This window comes from Macrosteles quadrilineatus, unplaced genomic scaffold, assembly GCF_028750875.1.
Source record: "Macrosteles quadrilineatus isolate MER2022 unplaced genomic scaffold, UCM_ALF_1.0 Scaffold_2__2_contigs__length_208266976, whole genome shotgun sequence".
Classification (NCBI taxonomy): Eukaryota; Metazoa; Arthropoda; class Insecta; order Hemiptera; family Cicadellidae; genus Macrosteles; species Macrosteles quadrilineatus.
Genome location: NW_026542595.1, coordinates 126,236,286 through 126,256,755, shown reverse-complemented (window position 1 = coordinate 126,256,755; position 20,470 = coordinate 126,236,286). Strand labels below are relative to the sequence as shown.

The window sequence follows — 20,470 nt, the reverse complement described above, 5'->3', positions numbered from 1 at the left end:
TGCCAACATAACAAAATGTAACTTCCGTCAATTGCCCTCCTCTGTCTCTGACATCCCTTAAACTACTTCTTCTTCTCACTGTCTCATCCCCGCTCGGATTTGAGACATTTATCATTCTATAAAAATTTGTTTTGCTTTTGTTTTTTAACTTTTTTTCACGAAAATTTAGGTTTTCTCTGACAAACTTCCTATTTCAACAGTTGGAAAAATTGTGTTTTCTTTTCCCTTTCTTCTTACTTGTTTACCTTGTTTTTAAACAGTTAAATATTAAACGCATCATAACTAATACCATAAAATTGAATCTGAGTTTTTTGCTACCCTTTCAACCACAAATAAATGGAACTATTTAATTAAAACCTTAAAAAAATAAACATATTCCAAAGCACCAGACGAACATCGGCATTTTATATTTGATTTTTGTTAAGGATTCATCCCAGGTGTTATAATGTATCTGTTTTAAGCTTCATGGAAAATATCTAACTGATAAATATCCAATGAAACGATAGTAAAATTTTAAAAATATTATTTTGATTGGTTTGCAACATGGAGTGCATATTTGGGTTTCCTCGTTGTCATTAATTCCATACTGCTACACATTTAATTAAAGCAAAGTCAAAGAATTTTTATTAAAACTATATTAATTTTTTTCTTATCCCATCGCAAAACATGGGGAAAACAGTTTTTAAAGAACTAAGTTAATCAAAAAATGAAAATACTGTTGGTTCCGCTAAGGCCATAAGTAAAACTATTCAAATGACATATTTCTCGTTCTTCCTGTTAAAAATCCGTCTGAAATGTATAGTATCAAATGCATACCAAGTTATGACAAATAGTTTATGAGCTAACGAAAAACAACCACCAAAATAATTCCTTACCTTAGAAACGCCTAACAAATGTAGCACCAAATCCCTTTCGCAAAGCTCTTCGAGGGCATTGTATAGTGTAAACATGAACATTTGTAATAGACACATATCTCGTTAACAATATTTAGCTATTTACAAACTTCCCGAGCACAAATTGCCGCCAGGCCTTAGCTCGAGGCTACAAGTAACCTTCACAAGCCAACGTTTTGTCTTCAGACGAATGTCCCGTGTCTGTTTTTCACGTCTTCCTTGTTTATATTATCCGCGCTGACACTCATTCTCCTCACATTACTAACAGGTGTTCGCAAAGACATTGTTCTAATATTTATGTCTTTACACAACGGTTTGGTCAAGAGGGAAGTTCCAGAGGAAATAGTCATACGGTTTTTACTCCCTCTCAGTGGTTTTCTGATCGTGCTCCTGATCATGACAGAGTCTTTCCCACTGAGTGTTCTGATGTCGCTGCACGGGTCGTAGTATAAAGGCGTACAGCAGGAACCAGAGTGGAGAATGGCGCGGAACCCTACTCGGAACTTGCGGTTGAAGAAGGCGTAGAGGATGGGGTTGATGCAGGAGTTGGAGGCTCCCAGCCACTGGGCGAAGGGAAGCAGGTTGACTATGAGGACCTCTTCTACACCACCGGGACTGACGTCTCCTCCAAGCTTGATCCTGGTGAAGATGACGTAGAGAGGCAGCCAGGAACAGGCGAAGAGAATTATCACTACCAGCAGCATCTTGATCACCTTCACCTTCGACCTGGAATAAAAAATAGATCTGAGGCAGCCATAAAATGAACACAATTACCACTTGAAGCCTTCCAAGAACATTTGGACCACCATTCCCTTTGACCTAACCTTTATAAAAGTGATTAAAACTAGAACTTAGTTGATAAGTTTATAATGGGATGTTTCGTGATCTTTCCTTCAGCTAACCATCCTATGAAATTACATTGCAACAGTGTTTGACTAAGTTTTTATATGAAAAGCTCATAAAGCTAATATTATTTATATTAGAAATTGCCTGGAATATACACCTGAACCCCTTTAACAGTAAAGCAAAACGAAACCTTATGTAAAGATGAAGTCAAATGACAAAGCGTAATAAAGACCCAAAGTTGGCTATGTGGTCATTGACGCTTTAGTAAAACGTGGTTTGTGTTTAAACATGTATTGCAGTTCTAAATTAAATTTTACTGCAACGCATGCCAAATAAGGGTTTCGCCAAGTTAATCTATTATATGTAGGTATCATATATGAATTAGTAAGTACAGAAAGGGAAGTCATCAAACTGTGTATGAGATGGTGCCCCCAAAAGGAACAACTACGAAATTCACTGCTCCGAAAATAATGTATAAGCAAGAAACTGCTTCGAAAAAATCCCCTTAGTCAATACATCGAAAGATTGTGAGTGGTCATGCACTGATCGAAGCAGGACTGTTTCGAGCCCGTGTTTCGGAGTTATGCCTTTCGAAGCAGTGCCTGGATCTCTTGGTTACTAACCTGTGTATGAGATGATTGCCGTTGCCATGTTGTTCTCCCGGCAAAGTTCTGCAGCAAACTCTTCTCCAGATGAGGAAGTAACACACACTGATGAGACAAAGTGGTAGAAGATAACACATCACTAGGTTTGCCACAACGAAGTACACGTTCTCACTGTAAGGCGTAGGCCAAGACTCTCGGCACGTCTGATGGCAAAAATATCTTATTGGTCGAAATAAACGGTTTAAAACTAACACTGTATCCCAATAATTTGACATTAAATTCAAACATTCTAATATACTTTCTCAGCCAAAAACTTGAATTAATTATTCTAAGGGGAAGGGGTAATTTGATGGGCTTTATGGGGAGTCGCAAAAATTACAGCTACTCTTAAACCGTAAGTTTTACAACTCTTGGAGTTCGTATCAATTTGTTAAGGGTTAAAACGATATTAGTAAATTTCAATCAAAATTATTACAGAAGAGTTTTTTTATGGAAAGGTGGGGTGTAAAAATACAAAAAAAAATACCAACCTCAAAGTCACTGCCCTCATATGGGGTCTGCAGCTTGAAGAAGACAGCCCAGGGAAGTGTGATGGTGAAAGAGAAGACCCAGATGAAGATGACAGCTGATCTACAAGCCTGGAGAGTCATTTGCCATCGCAAAGGGTAGCAAATGGCGAGACATCGTTCTACAGAGATGGCAACCAATGTGTTGATGGAGGCGTTCACAGAAACACCTTGTAGATAAGGGATGGTCTTACAGAGAAGCCAACCCATGGTCCAGGCTGTACAAACACATACATTACCATTATATTGATACCAGAGGACAATAGTAGCAGATGGCGAGACATTGCTTTATAGAAATGGCAACGTAAATAAAAACAGCTGATCGGCTAGTTAAAAGACAGAGTAACAGCTGATCGGCATGTCACATGACCTTGAACCAGACTCAACAATACAGTCTTTCCAAACCAGTACAATCCTGTGCACGCACTTCTAATAAATGTACAGTTTTCGTGTAAATTGTGTCCATTTTTCAACGTGTGATTTGTAGTAAAATATTACTAATCGTAGAAGAGGATAAACTATAAGATATGGACTTTTCAATGAAATAAGTAGTTTTGCCGCACGTCTTAGGATATCGCCAGGTAAACAATATTTTATATTACACTTTAATCATGTTTAATGTCATTTTTGACCTAGAATATTATAGTTGCATATTTAAATTATAAATGCTTACTATAACTTAAAATTGGAGAAGCAAGGTAGTTAAATAAATAAAAACTCGTTATGATGTATTGGACAATTGTAAAATCTTAGCATTCAAGTAGGCCTAAAACCTCCTTATAACCCAACTCAGGTAATGTGCTGTTTCAAGGCAGGCAATTTATATGTATGTTGGAACCATGAATATGTAAATATGTTTACCAAAGCTTCCCTAAGACTTTGTATCAGTCAGGTCACCGTGCAGTGTCATAAAATTTGCTTGAGGCTTTGCTTTGAATTTTCATTAACTATTTATACGGTTAATAATGTTCTAGTAATTGATTCGAAACCGTTTAAAGTGTGCTTCTATATTTTTATGGGTTTCGTTTTGTTAGGAAGTATTAAAATATCTATATAAATAAAATTAGAGTTTTGTCTGTACATTGCTCCGAATTATATACTTTTAGGTTATTTTTGCGTTTTATACATTAAAGAAGCAGAAACGAGTCTTATCTCAATTTCTGTCTGTCTGTCTGTCTGTCTGTCTGTCTGTCCCTTTGTCTGTAACACTCAAGATGGCATTTTACGCAATCTTCTCCGTGAAAACCAGAGTACATATCAAGATCCAAGTCATTTTAATGTATTCACTGGATTGGCGAGAGTGTTTTTAGTGATTTAAATATAGCCTCACTACTTTGTAAATAAAATTACGGACGTTCAAAAATGCAGTTTTGTGCGATTTTTGTCAAGTTTTCGTTCAATTTTTATCACATAATCGTCTATGAAATAACGAACAGCTGTTCGGATCAAGATTATTTTTTCTAGCTGTCAATGACATGTTTACAAATGTTGTTTACAAATACCGCAACTATTTCGAATCACGTTTTGAAAGCAAATCCCAACCAAGTGAGATTAAAAACGTTTTTCTTACATAATAACGGATTTAATTAATCGCAAGTGCAATAATATAGTCTAATAGTGTAACCGTAAATGAAATTAAATAACTAGACATCGTCCAAATTGGAACCAGAAATTCTTTGAGTATAAAATGTTTCTTGAGTTTTGACAACCAGAAAGAAGAAGATCTTGAATCAGTGTTGTATAGGGCTGTGACACTGAAATGATCGTCGCCAATAGCTTACAAAAAAGGTTTCCACTCATTGACGGCGCTTCAATGGCGGTTGTGTAAAGTGTAAAGTAAAAAATCACAACTGCAGTGGGCGACTGTAACAGAGGTTTAACAGAGGAAGTGCTAAACTCGCTTTTCCAATGTGTCACTTTCTGTTTCTACTCACCGTGTGATGCAATCGCTGGACCATACAGCCAATAGGCCCATAGCTCATATCTTGGGTACGTAAGCCTACATATTTATTCATAACAACCTTTTTGATGACGATCCTTGATACCGGTACTTTTCCATAGAATACATGGCCTATTTACTTAAAAAATAAAATTACAAATGACCAAAACCCCAACATTGTGTGATTTTCGTCACATTTCTTTCTAATGTTAATAGAGATACTAATCATTGTTTAGAGAATGCGTAATCTATTAAATAACAAAAAGTTGTTTGGGTAAGGTTGCTTTTTTTCAAACTGACACCGATAAGTTTACGCTATAACTTTTTACGAGAAAATCCAAAAGCAAGAGCTCAATAACCTCGGGACTAGATATTAATGTATTTAATTGGTCCGATTTACTATAGTTCTTAGGTAGGTTCTTACGTAGGTACTGGTAGTTTACAAATTTGATATCGTTGGTGTTGCACCTTATTTATTAGAGCCGTCCGTATTCAATTTAAGTGATGTCTTAACTCTGTATAAGTTTTGCTTTTTCTGTCTGGATTCCAAATCTTAGCTTACCCGGTATGCTAAGAAAATGATAACCTATTTGAGTAAAACATTTGTTGGGCAAACCATCATGAATTGTTTACGCCTTTATATTGTTTATGTATCAATAGTTCGTGGCCTTTGTTGGATTGTTGTATTGTGTTGCTTTGTTGTATGTTGGTAACGCATTAATGTCCTTATTTCTCAGTGTTTCATGGAATGGACAAGAGCACCTTTGATACTGAAAATGTCAACCGGAATAAAGTGTTAAATGGTGAGGTTGAGGTAGTACTTTAAATACGTTTAAGTTAACCGATGTGGAAAGTAACTTTCAATTATAGGCCTACTTTAGGGCTACGCTTCATGGATCTATAAAACATTTTTTAGTTTAATCATTGGACATATGGACCAACACGATCCGGGTGACATTTAATTGCGAAGCATTTATTTTGGCTTGAACTGTCAGATACTGTATTTGCGAAGGTTTATATATAATAGTTTTGCCAGCATATCTGCAAATATACAAACTAATTGCTGTTCTTAATCTTAATATAAGAAGGTTTCAACTGACTATTATAAGATCCCCGTGCGTAGAACGGGCACACAGCTAGTAAACAATATAGTTTAATTCCTAGCAGTAAAAAATCAAACTATCAAACTATTAGCTGAAGTTTTACAGAAAAAATAATGTTTTCTATTTCCTGTGTACTTTACAGACTATATTGTGATGATATGCAAATAACACATTATTATAAAAATGCACCTGACATAAGCCTAGTTGGTTATAAAATAATGAAGCCAAGAGCCAAGCTGAGCTAATCTCCTCTTTGATGTAGTCTTTGTTAATTTACTAAATCATTTTAATGAAAAACTAAATTATTCATCGACACGAGTAATTTAGTTCTTTGTTGATAATGAAGATCGTTGGTAAATTATGAGAGGTTAAAGTGCTCGCCTAACAATCGAAAGGTCGCCAGTTCGATCCTAAGAAGTCAGTAGATTTTTGATGGTTTGAAACTGGAAATGGTCCCTGGTCTAGTGTTTCTAGATTGCTTCAGGTCTTCTAATATTAATTAAAAAAAACTTACCTGCCATGACGTTACTAATGAGGGTGAACGGAAGACAGATTACGTTGACCAACAAGTCTGCACAGGCGAGGTTGGCGATGAAGAGGTTTGTAGGAGAACGCATCCGAGGTGAACGATAAACTACTGTAACTACCAGACAGTTGCCAGTGACTCCAACAACGAACACAGCGGAGTAGGCGACCACCAGGAAGACTGTGACGGGGACCGGGTACCTGTGAAATCAGTAGGTAATCAGTAGATAATCAGGAAGACTGTGACGGGGACCGGGTACCTGTGAAATCAGTAGGTAATCAGTAGATAATCAGTAGACAATCAGTAGACAATCAGGAATACTTTGACGATTACAGGGTATCTGTAGAATCATTAGACAATCAGTTAACACTTAGTAATACTTTAAAATTGGTAGACAATGTAAGTTCTAAACTAAAATTACATAACTAAATTTCAATTACGATCGTTTGGGGCGTTTTAGAGAATATAAGATTATTTTTGCTATGGGGTTGTATGGAAAAATTTCCATTACAAATCTAAATTTAAAAAATGGTAAAATAGTTGGAGATATCGTGGTTTGGTACACACATACCGAATTTCATCAAAATCGGACAACAGGTGTAGTATGTAAGTTTAGCTCTTTATATACAAATCCCCACCTCTCAAACATATGACCGCACAAATGCATCACTTCAAACACCACTTTTTTGAGTCCAGGGGGGCAAAGCTCAAACATTTTGACAAAAACAATACTTTCTACATATATCCACTCAGACGGAAAAAAACAATCACATAGCCACTCAACTGTTGTAACTAGGTTTTGACACAACTCAACAGAAAGTATGAATAGAAATTTCAGTATTGTAAACTAACCTGAGCGTCTCCAGGTCCTCAGGGGTTTCGTTCATGTCTGTCTGCAGGACATCATGATTTCCTGAAATAAAAGAAATATTTAATAGCCCAATAGGGATACAAATATGTTAGTTTTTTACATAAACTACTAATAATTAAATATGCACTACGTTACGTACTAAACATACAATCTGACATCGTGTCTTCGTGGTCCATTGTTGATTTCGGATAAACCTTATTCACACAATGACAAAATTCTGATATTTTCCACCAACCCAAGGAATAATATTTATGGTGGAACCAATTTTTACCTTACAAAACTCCGTTCCCATAGTCCCACCATGCTGGTTCACCAAATCAAATATGTATTACCATTGACTATAGGATACAGAAGTTGTTGTATTAATAGTCAAAGATATTACGCTTCAGACATACGGCAATACCTCATTCCCTATAAGGAAAATTCACTAAAACATAATTACTTTTTTAATAAAACGACTTCAGCTTACTCCTTGTAAGACAATCTCAGAGATGAATTATTAACGGGTTTGAAGATTTAACATTATGAAAATGCTTGAAAGGTGATACCTTTGCAGCATCGAGTAATCTAAATCTACTTCTTCTCTCAGTTTAGTTTTAAATTTAATAAGGTCTTCAACATTAAAATAAAAAAAGTTATCAAAAGAGACTTACTACAGATGCATTGATGAATTATTTAGTTAGTTTAGTTTAATATTAGTATTTCAAGAAATGTAACCGTGCAGCTTTAATTGAAAATTAAAAACTTCATGAGAATTTGATTAATGGTGAGATCATTAGCCCATCAATTCTTGTTCCCAATATAAAAGGCAAAGCCCTCACTGACTCACTGACTGACTGACTCACTCACTCACTCATCACTGATTCTCCCACTTCCCATTTACCTAGGAGGCTGAAATTCGGTACATCGATTCTTTGGGCATTAAATAGGAAAACTAAGTCGTTTTTATACTGATCAGGCTTTCGGGCTCTGCCCCAGTGGCTCTGGAGCTTCCCATGTTAATCTTAAGATTTTTCATATTTAAAAGGAATTAATGAATCTTAACAGCTGTTTCAATTAAACAATTTAGTTCTGTTCTATGATGTTTAATAGCATTAAAGTTACAAGGATTACCAACAGGGTGCAGCACTATTATTTTGTTTTTAATTTATGACAACAGCTTAATCTGCAACCAAAAGGTGAGTGAGCGTAGCGAACGAACTTCAACCTGGACGTGATTGAGCCATGCGAATAGTTATGAAGTTAAACGGGGCAAAGCCCGCGGGTACAGCTAGTTACAAATAAATGTTTTTACGTTATCCTGGTTTGTATGAAGATATTTCTTGTTAAAACACCTGATTATTATTTAAGCCACTTATAAATACTCTTCATGAGACACTACTGAAAAACATGTTTTTTAAACTAATGCCCAATGACAAATATTTTTCCAAATTTCATATATATAATACAAGTACACTCTATTTTGGTTGTTATATTGTATTTTCATTTTATCATTATTTATTTAAATTATTTCATTGAAAATATATATCTTCATTACAGTGTTACACAATGAAGTTGTTTAAGAATGTAAATTAAAGTGCTTTTCAATGATTTTCACAGCAGAGATAGTAAAAAAGTCCACTAATGAGTTTAAATATTAACTGGTCAAAGTCAAAGGCTTGAGAAGATCCCAGTCTACAGCGATATCTTTTAAAGCTAGAGATAAATGACTTTTTAAAGTTGTGTAATCACAATAACGTCTAGAAATGACTGGTACATTGGTGGGCCTATTGATTTTCTCCTTAACTAAAGACAATAATAAAACTATTTCCCACAAACTAATACCATTGGCATTTATGCTGGGTTAGGTTAGGTTCGGTAGAACTAGGATAGGTCAGGATAGGTTTTGTTTGCAGTTAGGTTATGATAGGCTATGAGCTAGGTTAGATAAATTGGTACTTTCCTGTTAAAGGGAACATTCATTAATATCGATATATTTGTTTTCCGATCCATTACAAATTGACAACTGATTTTGTTTAGGCTAAATATAGACTATTATATGGATTAAGAAATTAAACAGTTCTAAGCTAACCTAACATAACCAACCAAACTTGATGTACTATTTAAAAATTCCTTTTGAAAAGGCAAGTTAAACACGGATTTTTTAAATGTTACACAGCAAGTTTGGTTAGTTATGTTAGGTTATTTTTTTAGAACAGTTTCATTAAACCCCGTTAATTTGCTGGACAATAGTGAATTTCCCAACAGACTAAAAATTGTGAAAGTTCTTGAACTCCCATACCGATTTGTATAGTTTTTTAGTTAAACATGATATGACTACCTATCTATTTTTCCCAGATCTTTCACTGGGGAGATTCTTGGTCAAGTCACTTACTTATATTATGCCTTTTACTAATTGTTCACAGTTGTACTGAACAGATTGTAATATAATTTATAAATAAAAAACTTTTTTAAACAAAACGTTTTTAAACGCCCTAAAAAGTAGAAAATAATTTACAAATAATTTATAAATATGTTGAGAGAGTATAAATACTTGTACGATTTAAAACGAAAAACGTTGGGTGCATGCAATTAATTGATAATAATACATTAGTTCAATAGGTGAAGGTAAACTATCTATTGCATGCACCCCACGTTTTTCGTTTTAAATCGTACAAGTATTTATACTCTCTCAACATATTTATAAATTATTTGTAAATTATTTTCTACTTTTTAGGGCGTTTAAAAACGTTTTGTTTAAAAAAGTTTTTTATTTATAAATTATTTTCTATTTTTTTAATGCGTGAGGATGTTAAATCTATTTCAAGCATCTATATCAGATTAAGACAAAGGCATGTGGGAAATCTAAGGTTTATTTGAGTTTCTTTTCATATAATTATGTATTAGATTGAATGTATGGCCTACCTACTAACTATAAATATATCAATCTATTTAATTTATTGTTTACTTTATAGAACATTAAATAAATAACAATTTACATTATTAACAATATCTTTATATCTACAATCAGATTGTTTATCTATATTTTGAAATGTTTGTATAAAGAATCTCTTGGGAGCATAACCTGTACCTCTTAACCTCTGCTCTTTGAACTGTCAAATTTAAGTATTTACAGCTGACTTAAATAATTGATATATTTATTTACATTCTTTCAAAATGTAAACATGAAAAATTTGGAAGCCCATGGGGCGTAGCCCAAGGGAAATATGAAATTTAAATGATATAATATCGCATTGTCATGCATTTGTGAGCTATGTTTCAAATTTCAAGTCTCTAGCTTATCGGGAACATCGTTTAAAATTGATATCAAAATTTGTAGGAAAGCGAGCTAATAAAAACAAGCCCATGGGGCGTAGCCCGAAAGGAAATATGAAAATTAAATTATATAATATTGCAATGTAATCCATTTTGTGAGCTATGTTTCAAATTTCAAGTCTCTAGCTCATCGGGAAGTATGAAAATTTTCAAGAAATCGATTTAATAAAAACAAGCCCATGAGGCGTAGCCCAAGGGAAATATGAAAATTAAATTGTATAATATTGCATTGTCTTCCATTCGTGAGATATGTTTCAAGTTTCAAGTCCCTAGCTCATAGGGAAGTTAGTATAAAATCGGTTGCAAAATTTGTAGCGGACAAGAAAGCTACCTAATAAAAACGTTTTAATTAATGAAATAAAGTTAAAAAAACAAATTTTTATTATTGTTTGTTGATACTGAACAATATTTATCGTAGTTGTCAGCTGATATGTTTCAATTTGTTAATATTGATATATCAAGAAAAAAATCATCGATAATAATGAATGTTCCCTTTAACAGGAAAGTACCGATATATTTTTGAACACAAATTGGCCTATTTATCTATCTCCTTCATAGTAATATTTTCTAAATATAAATATGCTTAACTGTTACGTTTAGTTTAGTTAGGTTCAGTTCGGTTGCATGAGGAAATGTTATGTTAAGAGTTAGATTAGGTTAGGTTAGGTTAGTTTGTTATTATTGTCGAACTTGTGATAGTTTCAACTAACTTTGAATGATTTCAAAAGTTATAATGGATGTAACTGCATTATTTAATCATTTTTCACATAGTCTGGAATCTGTTCTCGTTAACCTAAAATACAGCAAATTAAAATACAGCAAAGTACAGCAAAGTACCAATATTTAACTAACAGTAATAGGTAAGATTTTTAAATTGTTAGACATAACTTTTAACTAACACTGATATTTTTTGCATTTCAATTATATAACAATCTTTACGTATACAATGAAAACTTGCACATCTTTTTACTAAACAATTGCTACGTATACAAAGAGTTCTGAAAACATTTCGGGTACATTTATCGTGTGTAGACCTATATTCACATGTCTTCTATGTTTAAACAAGTTAAGGCATGTTAGGCGAGACAATCGGAGGGCAGACAAATAAATCTTCCAAGAGTACTTAACTCTTATTACATCTCTTATTGGACACTGATCTTCTAATCTCCCATTCTCGTTTGCTGTTAGTTTTTAGTGTATCGCAGCTTGGTTGTAGGAAAAGTCCTAGGAAAATGTTCCTAGAACATTCTTTGCTAAATTATATTTATCTTAATTTACTTTAATAATCCATTCGTAACTTTATAAAATACTTGTAGTATACCTTGTAGTGTTGCCTCGTTAGTTTTTTTAAATGTCAAATCCCAGCTAAAACTCTTTTTTTATTTTTCTTCAAGATAAATGTTTACAAAAATCAAATAAATGATTTTTTCATAAAAGTGCGATTTTTAAGCAAATGATAGCAAAACAAACGTTTTTTGTACTTTGATATATAGAGGCAATAATACAAACTACAATGTTCTGTAATTCAAGTTCTTTAGTTTTTTTTTTCTTTTTTTTAAATAGGTGGCCTTTTTTAACCTTGCATTTGCCCGTTCACATAGACTAACCGCCCGTGCGTGGATCGAATGCAGCAAAGCAAGGAGTGAGGCGGTACAGTACAAAGGTGAACTGTACTGATAAAATTCAACAATGAACAATGAATATACTTTCAACAATGAGGCAAGTTGTTGTTGCTGTTGGTTAGGAAAGAGTCCTCATTAAGGCAACATTATTATGATACTGACCTTACAACACCAGACTAAAATATTGAAATTGTTCAAACGGATTCATAGAAGGCGAATTTTAGTTTTGTGTCTGAAAACTAAACATCTCTTCCAGAATGATATTGCTCATTTCAATATTCAATCCAGCTCAAAGTAATACAGAGTCTTTGAACAGAAGCACTAAAGTTTCGTCAAAACGTGCGATGCTTATCTAAGCATCTAAATATTTAAGCTTATATCCTCGTTTTCCAAAAGAAACATATCAAGAAAACATCTAGACTTGGCAATCATTCAATAACAACAAACTATTGTGCATAGTGCACTAATTTCGTTACATACATTTCATAAATCAAAATCTATACATCAATATGTTTTGTATACTTATAAAACATTTTTAGCTTACTATAATTTTATATGTTGATTTTTCAATATTTAATTTTACTATTTGTCGTCATGAAACTTTATAAGTTGTGGTGAGTACACACTTATTGGGAAATGTTTTCAAATACATGTTCTAAAAAAAAAAAAAATTGAAAATTTCCTTTTTTTAATTTACTAATATAAAAATTTATATCAAAAGTGTTTGGTGTATATTTGCTCAAAAGACCTAGGTCACCACTAAGCCTTCTACATTATATCACTATTATGTAAAAATAATTTTTTATATATTTAAGTGAAATATCAAATCCATTTCTCATCAACATTGGGTTGAAAGGTCAAATGTTGAAGCTCGCATCTCTTGAGAGATGCGAGCAGTTGAAAAGGTTTCCAACATACAAATACGTTGTGATTGTGAATAGGAAAATTGGAACAGTATTAACAGTATTAACAGTATACAATACGATTCACTAATTTTAATTCGCATGTACAAAATATTTAAAAATTTGTTGACTTATTTCAAATTAACGGAAAGTAAATAAGAGAAACGTCTTATAACACTTAAAAGATATATTTACGCTTATACTGTTACTCACAAGACGGTAAATATACAAACAAATATGGTAGTGTTTTTTTTGTATATTTACCGTCTTGTGAGTAACAGTATAAGCGTAAATATATCTTTTAAGTGTTATAAGACGTTTCTCTTATTTACTTTCCGTAAATTTAATAACACGTACAATGTTGATCAAGAAGTTATTTATTATTTCAAATATTAAGAATATTTTTATTCTACGAGTAAATTTTGAAAAAACTACTAAGAATATAAAAAAGTAATATCCACGAGTTTTGGAGAGTTGTAAGAAGTATTCTTTTATTTTACCTTCATTGTTTGAGCCCAGATTCAAAATATAAGTTCTTTAACCTCCCCTTCCTTCTTTTTATTACGAAAAAGAACAAGGATAATGGGGAGGGGAAGAAAGGGTGGCTTTTATTGCTAGTTTTAACTTAGTAACTTCATTAGGAGTAATTCAGCACATTATTAAAATTGTTGTAGCACATGAATTGTGGGAGTAAGACAAAATCGTGTAATGGGCAAATAGTGTAGCCCAATTAAGTAAGACCTTCTTGACTATAACGTGTTGGCAGGCTATTTTGCACCCCCAAAGACCTTGTGACAGTTAATGATGTAAAGAGCATTCTGGTATATGCTGTATTTTAAAACTAAACCGACCATGTAATAATGGATCAAATAAACTGTTGCCCGATGCGTTATAATTTTTACATTTTACGTTATTTAAACATGACGAATATTAAAGAAGATATTTAATAAAGCGTAATACAAAAAGATTTCATTCCTGATTGTATTATAGCCTACATGTATGAAATGAAAGTGCTTCAATATAATGTACAATTTTGCCTACATCTTATCTTATCTTATCTTACTATTATTATATGTGTGAGAGTTTGTGTGTTTGTTTGTTTGTATGTTTGTTTGTTTGAAGTTCAATCACGCATTAACTACTGGACGGATTATGATGAAATTTGGCATTATGATAGCTCACATTCCCGTTTAACATATAGGCATATTCTTATCTCAAAAGTCTTTTCGGGCTCCTCCCCAGTGGCTCTGTAGTTCCCCATGTTACCCTTTTGGGTATTCATATTTTAAGGGAATTAAAGAATTTAGACAGATGTTTCAACTAAAAAAGTTAGTTCTATGATATGCAAAAGCATTTACAAGTTATAAGATTTACCAACAGGGTGCAGCCCTATTATTTTTTGCATTTATGAAAACGGCTAATTTGAACTAAGCAGCAAAAGAAACCTGTGATACACAATGAGAACTGTCAAAGCAGGATTGTTTGTTTACAGTTATATTTGTTTTTAATTTCGTGAATAATTTGTGATATTATGCCAATTTTTTATAATTATTTATATTTATCTATTGTTTAGGTGAAGTGGCTGAACATTATGGCTATGGTAGAGGTGTAATATTATAATATACCTTAAATTTAAAGAAGCAAATTTTATCAAACTGTGTCCTCCCCCATTGCAAACAAAAAGCTTGAGTATACATAGCAGCAATAAGCATTTTATACTTATATGCCAACCCCGTACGAAGGACGGGTACTCAGCTAGTATAGCCATATGTATGAAAAGTAGTGTAAATAATTATCTGTATATGGTAATCCACGGATTACTACAGATTGGTTACTAACTAAACCAATATGGGCCATCCTGATGGTTTGCGAGGACATTATGTTTATATTCGTCATTCTTCGGTCCACTAAACATTGGGCTTGCAATTAACATGAATTGGAAATCTAAGAATTAATTTGGTCTAAGTTGAAAAACATCTTAGGTCTTGTTTCTTAATAATTACTCGTTTAAACACAACAGAAAATGGCCAATTTCTGGTAACAACTGTCAGGGTATTTTTGCTTTACTAAATGTATTATTTTCAACCTTAACATGTTTTAAATAAGTAAAAATATAAAAGTAAACCCAAAAACTTGTATTTAAAAAAACTTTCTACAAACATGTTCTGTTACAATAGACGAATATTTTTTTGTAAATAAATGAGTTGCTTCTAAGAGTGTAAACGAAATTAAAGTTTGTGAATACTTGGTTTATACTTTGCTTTGCTAAAAAGCAGTATTCAAAGGAATGTCTTAATTAAAACTTCTTAAACAAATAAACTAGTTTACTTCGTCAAATAAGCTCTTTGTATGGTTATGTGTTTAAGTGGAGCTTGTAAAAGTTGTTTTACGTTATTTGGAAGGCAGTTAATATCTCAAAAGGAATTGTTGTCATGTTATGAATTATTGGCAAATCAGCATGTAAACATTTATTTAAAATCCTGAATAAATGTTTGACAAAACATTTTTTTTTTCTTTTTTAGAAGGTTGTTTTGGATTCCGACGTAGAGGGAATATTATATGATCAAATACCCCCGCCACAAAACACCTGCAGACTACGCACATTTTCATTTAAATGGTTAATTTGGACTAAAATATGCCTATAAAATTGTCAGATTGAATTCTTATTTAAATAGTACTAATTTCAATGGGTACTTGGTTTTCTGCTATAGCTAAGATAATCAAGTTGTATTTTTTATTAACACTAGAAGTCGTCCAGTGGTCGAAAACTCGGCCAAAACTATGTAATGTGCATATTTCTCTATTTTTACTCCACGCTGTAAATACAACATGTGATTGGAATTTCTTCAATTTATTTTGATTCTTTGTTTATATTTCGTTGTTATTTCGTCACCAACATGGCAACCCTTAACGACCATATTAATTTTTTAATTTTCAATTCATTTTTCGTGCTTATTTTTGAGCCTATTTTTATTTATAAAGGGATTCTGTACATCTACAGGCAAATGTCTTTCTGACAGTATGCGTATATTTTCTCTGCGATGCACACAAGCTGAGAAAAAAGGTTTTAAAGAAACATGTTTGCCTATTTATATATAGGTATAGAATATTTAGCATGTATGTTATGTTTTGAGGGTCACAGGTAGGGAAACTGATTTTCCAAAAAAAAAGAAAATTAAACAGATTTGAGTTTTTATAAACAATCTCTCCACAAATATAAATTCAACGATTTTATTCTTAATAATTTTGTAATATTTGAATTCACATGGACTTAATTTTAAAAGAAGAATTAATGATTATTTTATAAAACTAGTTTTGAGCTTTCCATTGAGGATACTTATTACTGTGAGAGAATCACCTCCTCACATTGTAAATTTTAATTGTATAACATTTTAATTATAAGTAAATCTATCATAGTTTTAGACGATTAATACACTACGTTGATAAAATCATTTTAATCCTACTAATTAATTGGCTAAGCAATTATTACAGGGAAAAATGAATTTAAAATATTTACTAACTAACTGTATAGTCAGAATTAAATGCTAAAAAATCAGTTTGGAAATAAAGTTGTCCACTTATTTCAACCCAGGTTTGTTTTTATAAAACCATCAAAATTCTGTATTATTTTTAAATAAATAATTGACCAATTAATTAATACTCTATTAATTAATTATTATTACTTAAAATTAAAATAACAGCTTGTTTTTGCTCCCCCCTGACTTGAGTATAGGAAAATAGCTACGTTTTCCATCCTTTTAAGGGTATCAACCCCTTTGACCTGCATGTTTTCCCTAGCTAAAACAAGTTCTTTTTGTTCTTTTCCGGAATAAATTTCAGGATGGGTAAAGTACATTCTACATTTAAATTTCATTCCGTATTTAATTTTTTTATCTACCGAAGCTGTCAACAAATACTTTAGAAAACTTTATACAAACATCTTTAAAAAACTGTCCAATTAGGGGATTTACACTTTAATAACGTTGAAACTATGCTGTAATTTGTTAATTTAAATTGATGTTCTTATGTAGCTGAAAGAATTAAAACACCTTACCATTTAAGTGTTATCCATACCGGTAACTCTAAAACGCGGCCAATCAACGTCTCACAGGATCGAAGTGAGTATTTCGTGACTCAAGTTCAGCTTTTAACTAAATGTCCGCCCATGCTGAAAGCGCGGGAGTGACTAACATTTTGGCGGGACCGCCCACGCACGCGCTCGCCTCACCACCCAACAAAGCCTAGCGTCCGTGGGTAAGAAGTTGGTAGTTGCTCAATAAATAGTGGCGTCAGTGGGTAAGGAACTAATGGTTATAACCTTCGGTTCAAGAGGTCTAGGTTCAATACCCCGCATACACAAATAAGTGCGGTTTCGACCATTTTCTTCTAAAAGCGTTTACTATTCGCATTTCGCACTTATAAAATGCCCCTAGCGCTGAAACTTAATTTCATCACTAGGGCGTAAAGCGACTCTTTTCGACCCGAGCTCAATTTTCAACCCCTTTTTGTGTTGCGAAATGAGCGAGGGTTGAACAGACACTTTTTGCCCTTGTGTTGAACTTTTTTTGGTCATATGCTACATTAGTTAACAAACCAAGTTAGAAAACAAACATTTCCTTTAAATATAACCTCTCAAAACGACTTCTATCTTGTTTTCAATTTTGCAAATGAAATAAGCGGCTGCTTAGTACTTGATTTGATAGTTTCGTCTATTACGATTGTAATGCCCTCCCTCCCCCCCCCCGCCCCGCCCCCCCAATGATGCTCCTGTTTACTGGTCCCGGTAGATTGGAATTTTGATTTTCACGGCGAAACACTTCTACTACAAGTGCCAATTGCCTGGAACTGCAACTCACTGTAGTTTCACGGCCATCTGCAGTTCCAGTTCGTCTAGTCGCTGCTAACCCGTTTTGCCAGAAGCGTCTCGTGCGTCTATCGCTGCCCACTGCTTTGCATTGTTTTAGGGTTTAGTCTATTTTGCCAGAATCATCTATCGCTACCAATCGCTACCAATCGCTACAGCCGCTAGCGTCTGACGCGGACCACTGCTCCTGGAGCAGACGGAGCGGAGACGCAGTCGCTAGCGATTATTACTGGAATAAGCACGTGTTTAGTTGTTGACTTAACTTTTGTTTCCTTAAATAAGTTGTGTTTTAAAGTTTGCTAAACTTAGCACAAAGTTGAAAAAGTATTATATTGTCTGTGGTTGAACTGTGTAACATCAAGCCGGAAAAACTAGTGACACTTGGTCTCATCAGAGCGGAGGTGATTTTCAATTAACAATATAAAATATTCCTCTTCATGTCTCTTTAAAAACATAGTACACACTTCTTCCCTAGGTTTGCACAACTTCTAATATTTCTTCATCGTCTATTACCTCAGCTAACAAATATTTGCTTTTTCCAGCTCATTTTCATAAACACTCCTCTCACCACCAAAGTTGCAACCTCAGGGTTTTTAGGTTCGTGCTTGGAACTCTCTTTAATTACCAATTTCCTTGCTAATATTTTAATTTGAAACTTTTTTTTATGATAATAAAGTTAGCCTTTGATTTTTTTTTTTTTACTAAATAATTTTATATCGAATTTTACAAGATTGTTCTAAAAACAAAAGTCTTTACTTGAATCAAGATTTTAGGCTATATAAATTTTAACAGCTACGAGGCTACTCGATCCACCTCAGAGATAGGTTAATGTTCTCAAATTGTCCAACACCTATAGGATAGTCTGTAATAATAAGATGGAGATTACCAAGTTTCTTCCAAGTTTCCACATTTCTTCTTGTTTAAACTATTTGAAATGATGAGACTGTTTTGGTTTAGCTTTTCACTTTTTACTAGAAAATATTATAATATAAAAATCATACAAACTAGTTTTTACACTTTCATCAGGCTAGTTCATGGTAGAAGAAGGAGGAAATCCAGTTGTTACCTAACACATGTTTTTCAGCAACAATGTATTCAGGTCTTCTAGATCTTGATGTTCACTGTTACTTTTAGTCACTTAGGCCAATTAATAGTATATGAAATTTAATTTGGGTAAATTACTTTTTGAGATTTTGTTTGGATATATATAATTATTTTTACTTTAGCTTGTGTTTGAAATAGATTTTAAACATAGTATATTTTAAATAGGCTTTTAGGCTTAATTGACTGGTAATAGGCTATTTATATATTATTTAATTATACAAAATTTTATGAACTGTTGCAATATCCCCGCAGAAACTGAATATTACAGGTAATATGAGGTTTCGATACACAGTGAAATAAATTTTGGTTTGAAATGTGAACATTTAATAAAATAAGACTTAACTATTAATGCAGAACGATGGGTGGAACATGGTTATTGAAATACAAATACTTAATCAACACAATTATTGAATCATGAACAATATAACGACAAAATTATAACAATTAATAACATTAAAGATATGAGAAAGGAAGTACTATTGTTTATGTAGGCTATTGGGGACAATGGGGTAATATGACTTTCTCATCACTATTATTATAGTTCATATGAGTTATTGTTCCTTAACGTCTTTCCTCACTTCACACTTTTTAAGTTAATATTTCATTACACTGCAGAGCGTCTATTTTATGTTTTTAATTTACATATTTCTTCTGGTATTTAATTCACTTTGTGGAGTGTCTATTTTTTTTTTTTTTTACATTTAACTATTTACATGGATTTAAGGTCTCTACACACACTTTTCATTTAATTTTCTTCAATGTCGCCAATTTCCTCTTGGACCGCATCTTGATGTATCAAAGGGACTGTATACAGTTGATTTTTAAAATTCTGTGGATTTTTGACTTTTAAGACATGTTGGTACTTATTGCAAATGCCAGGGTCATCAGAAAATGTGTTGCTGTATTTATTCAAAAGACTGCCTAACTTGATTTGTTGCTCTTTGTTTAGTAACTTATTGCTTGCTAAAGATTCAGAGACTATTTTAGGGGAGGCACTTCCTGTATTCTTAATTATATTTAAGTTAGGATCATAATAGTTTGTTTGCATATCATTATTAACACTATCATAATTATCTTCATAATATTTATCATCATTATTTTCGTTCTCAATGCTTCGCCTTGGGCTTTGCTCAAATACAAAATTGCAATTTATACCTTCAACAGATACCTCTCCGAACTTCAAAGTAATATTATTATTATTAATCTTCAATTTAATCACTTTTTCTTTAAATTCATTTCAAACTGCCATATATTTAATACATCATTCCCATTTATTAAATTCCTAACTAAGTTTGGTATGAGTAAAACTTGTAG

The 20,470-nt window shown here is 32.8% G+C and overlaps 1 protein-coding gene across 1 annotated transcript; it reads right to left on the bottom strand.

The window, feature by feature from the left end:
• Window positions 1–1,003: 1,003 nt before the first annotated feature.
• On the bottom strand, window positions 1,004–17,350 carry LOC128987335 (neuropeptide SIFamide receptor-like). The gene is made up of 6 exons (XM_054408124.1): window positions 17,243–17,350; window positions 7,331–7,391; window positions 6,467–6,678; window positions 2,875–3,128; window positions 2,363–2,547; window positions 1,004–1,619 (listed from the first exon to the last, which is right to left on the bottom strand). The coding sequence occupies exons 2-6, from the start codon at window positions 7,363–7,365 to the stop codon at window positions 1,076–1,078; spliced, it is 1,230 nt and encodes a 409-aa protein (XP_054264099.1). The 5' UTR covers window positions 7,366–7,391; window positions 17,243–17,350; the 3' UTR covers window positions 1,004–1,075.
• Between the last annotated feature and the right edge of the window lie 3,120 nt (window positions 17,351–20,470).

Excerpts from the sequence above, each read along its gene's own strand:
- LOC128987335 (XM_054408124.1), bottom strand. The coding sequence starts at position 7,365 with ATGAACGAAACCCCTGAGGACCTGGAGACGCTCAG. Across the intron at positions 2,548-2,874 it reads ATGAGGGCAGTGACTTTGAG|ACGTGCCGAGAGTCTTGGCC; the intron begins GTTGGTATTTTT and ends TTTTGCCATCAG. Across the intron at positions 1,620-2,362 it reads GGCAATCATCTCATACACAG|GTCGAAGGTGAAGGTGATCA; the intron begins GTTAGTAACCAA and ends TTTTTATTCCAG.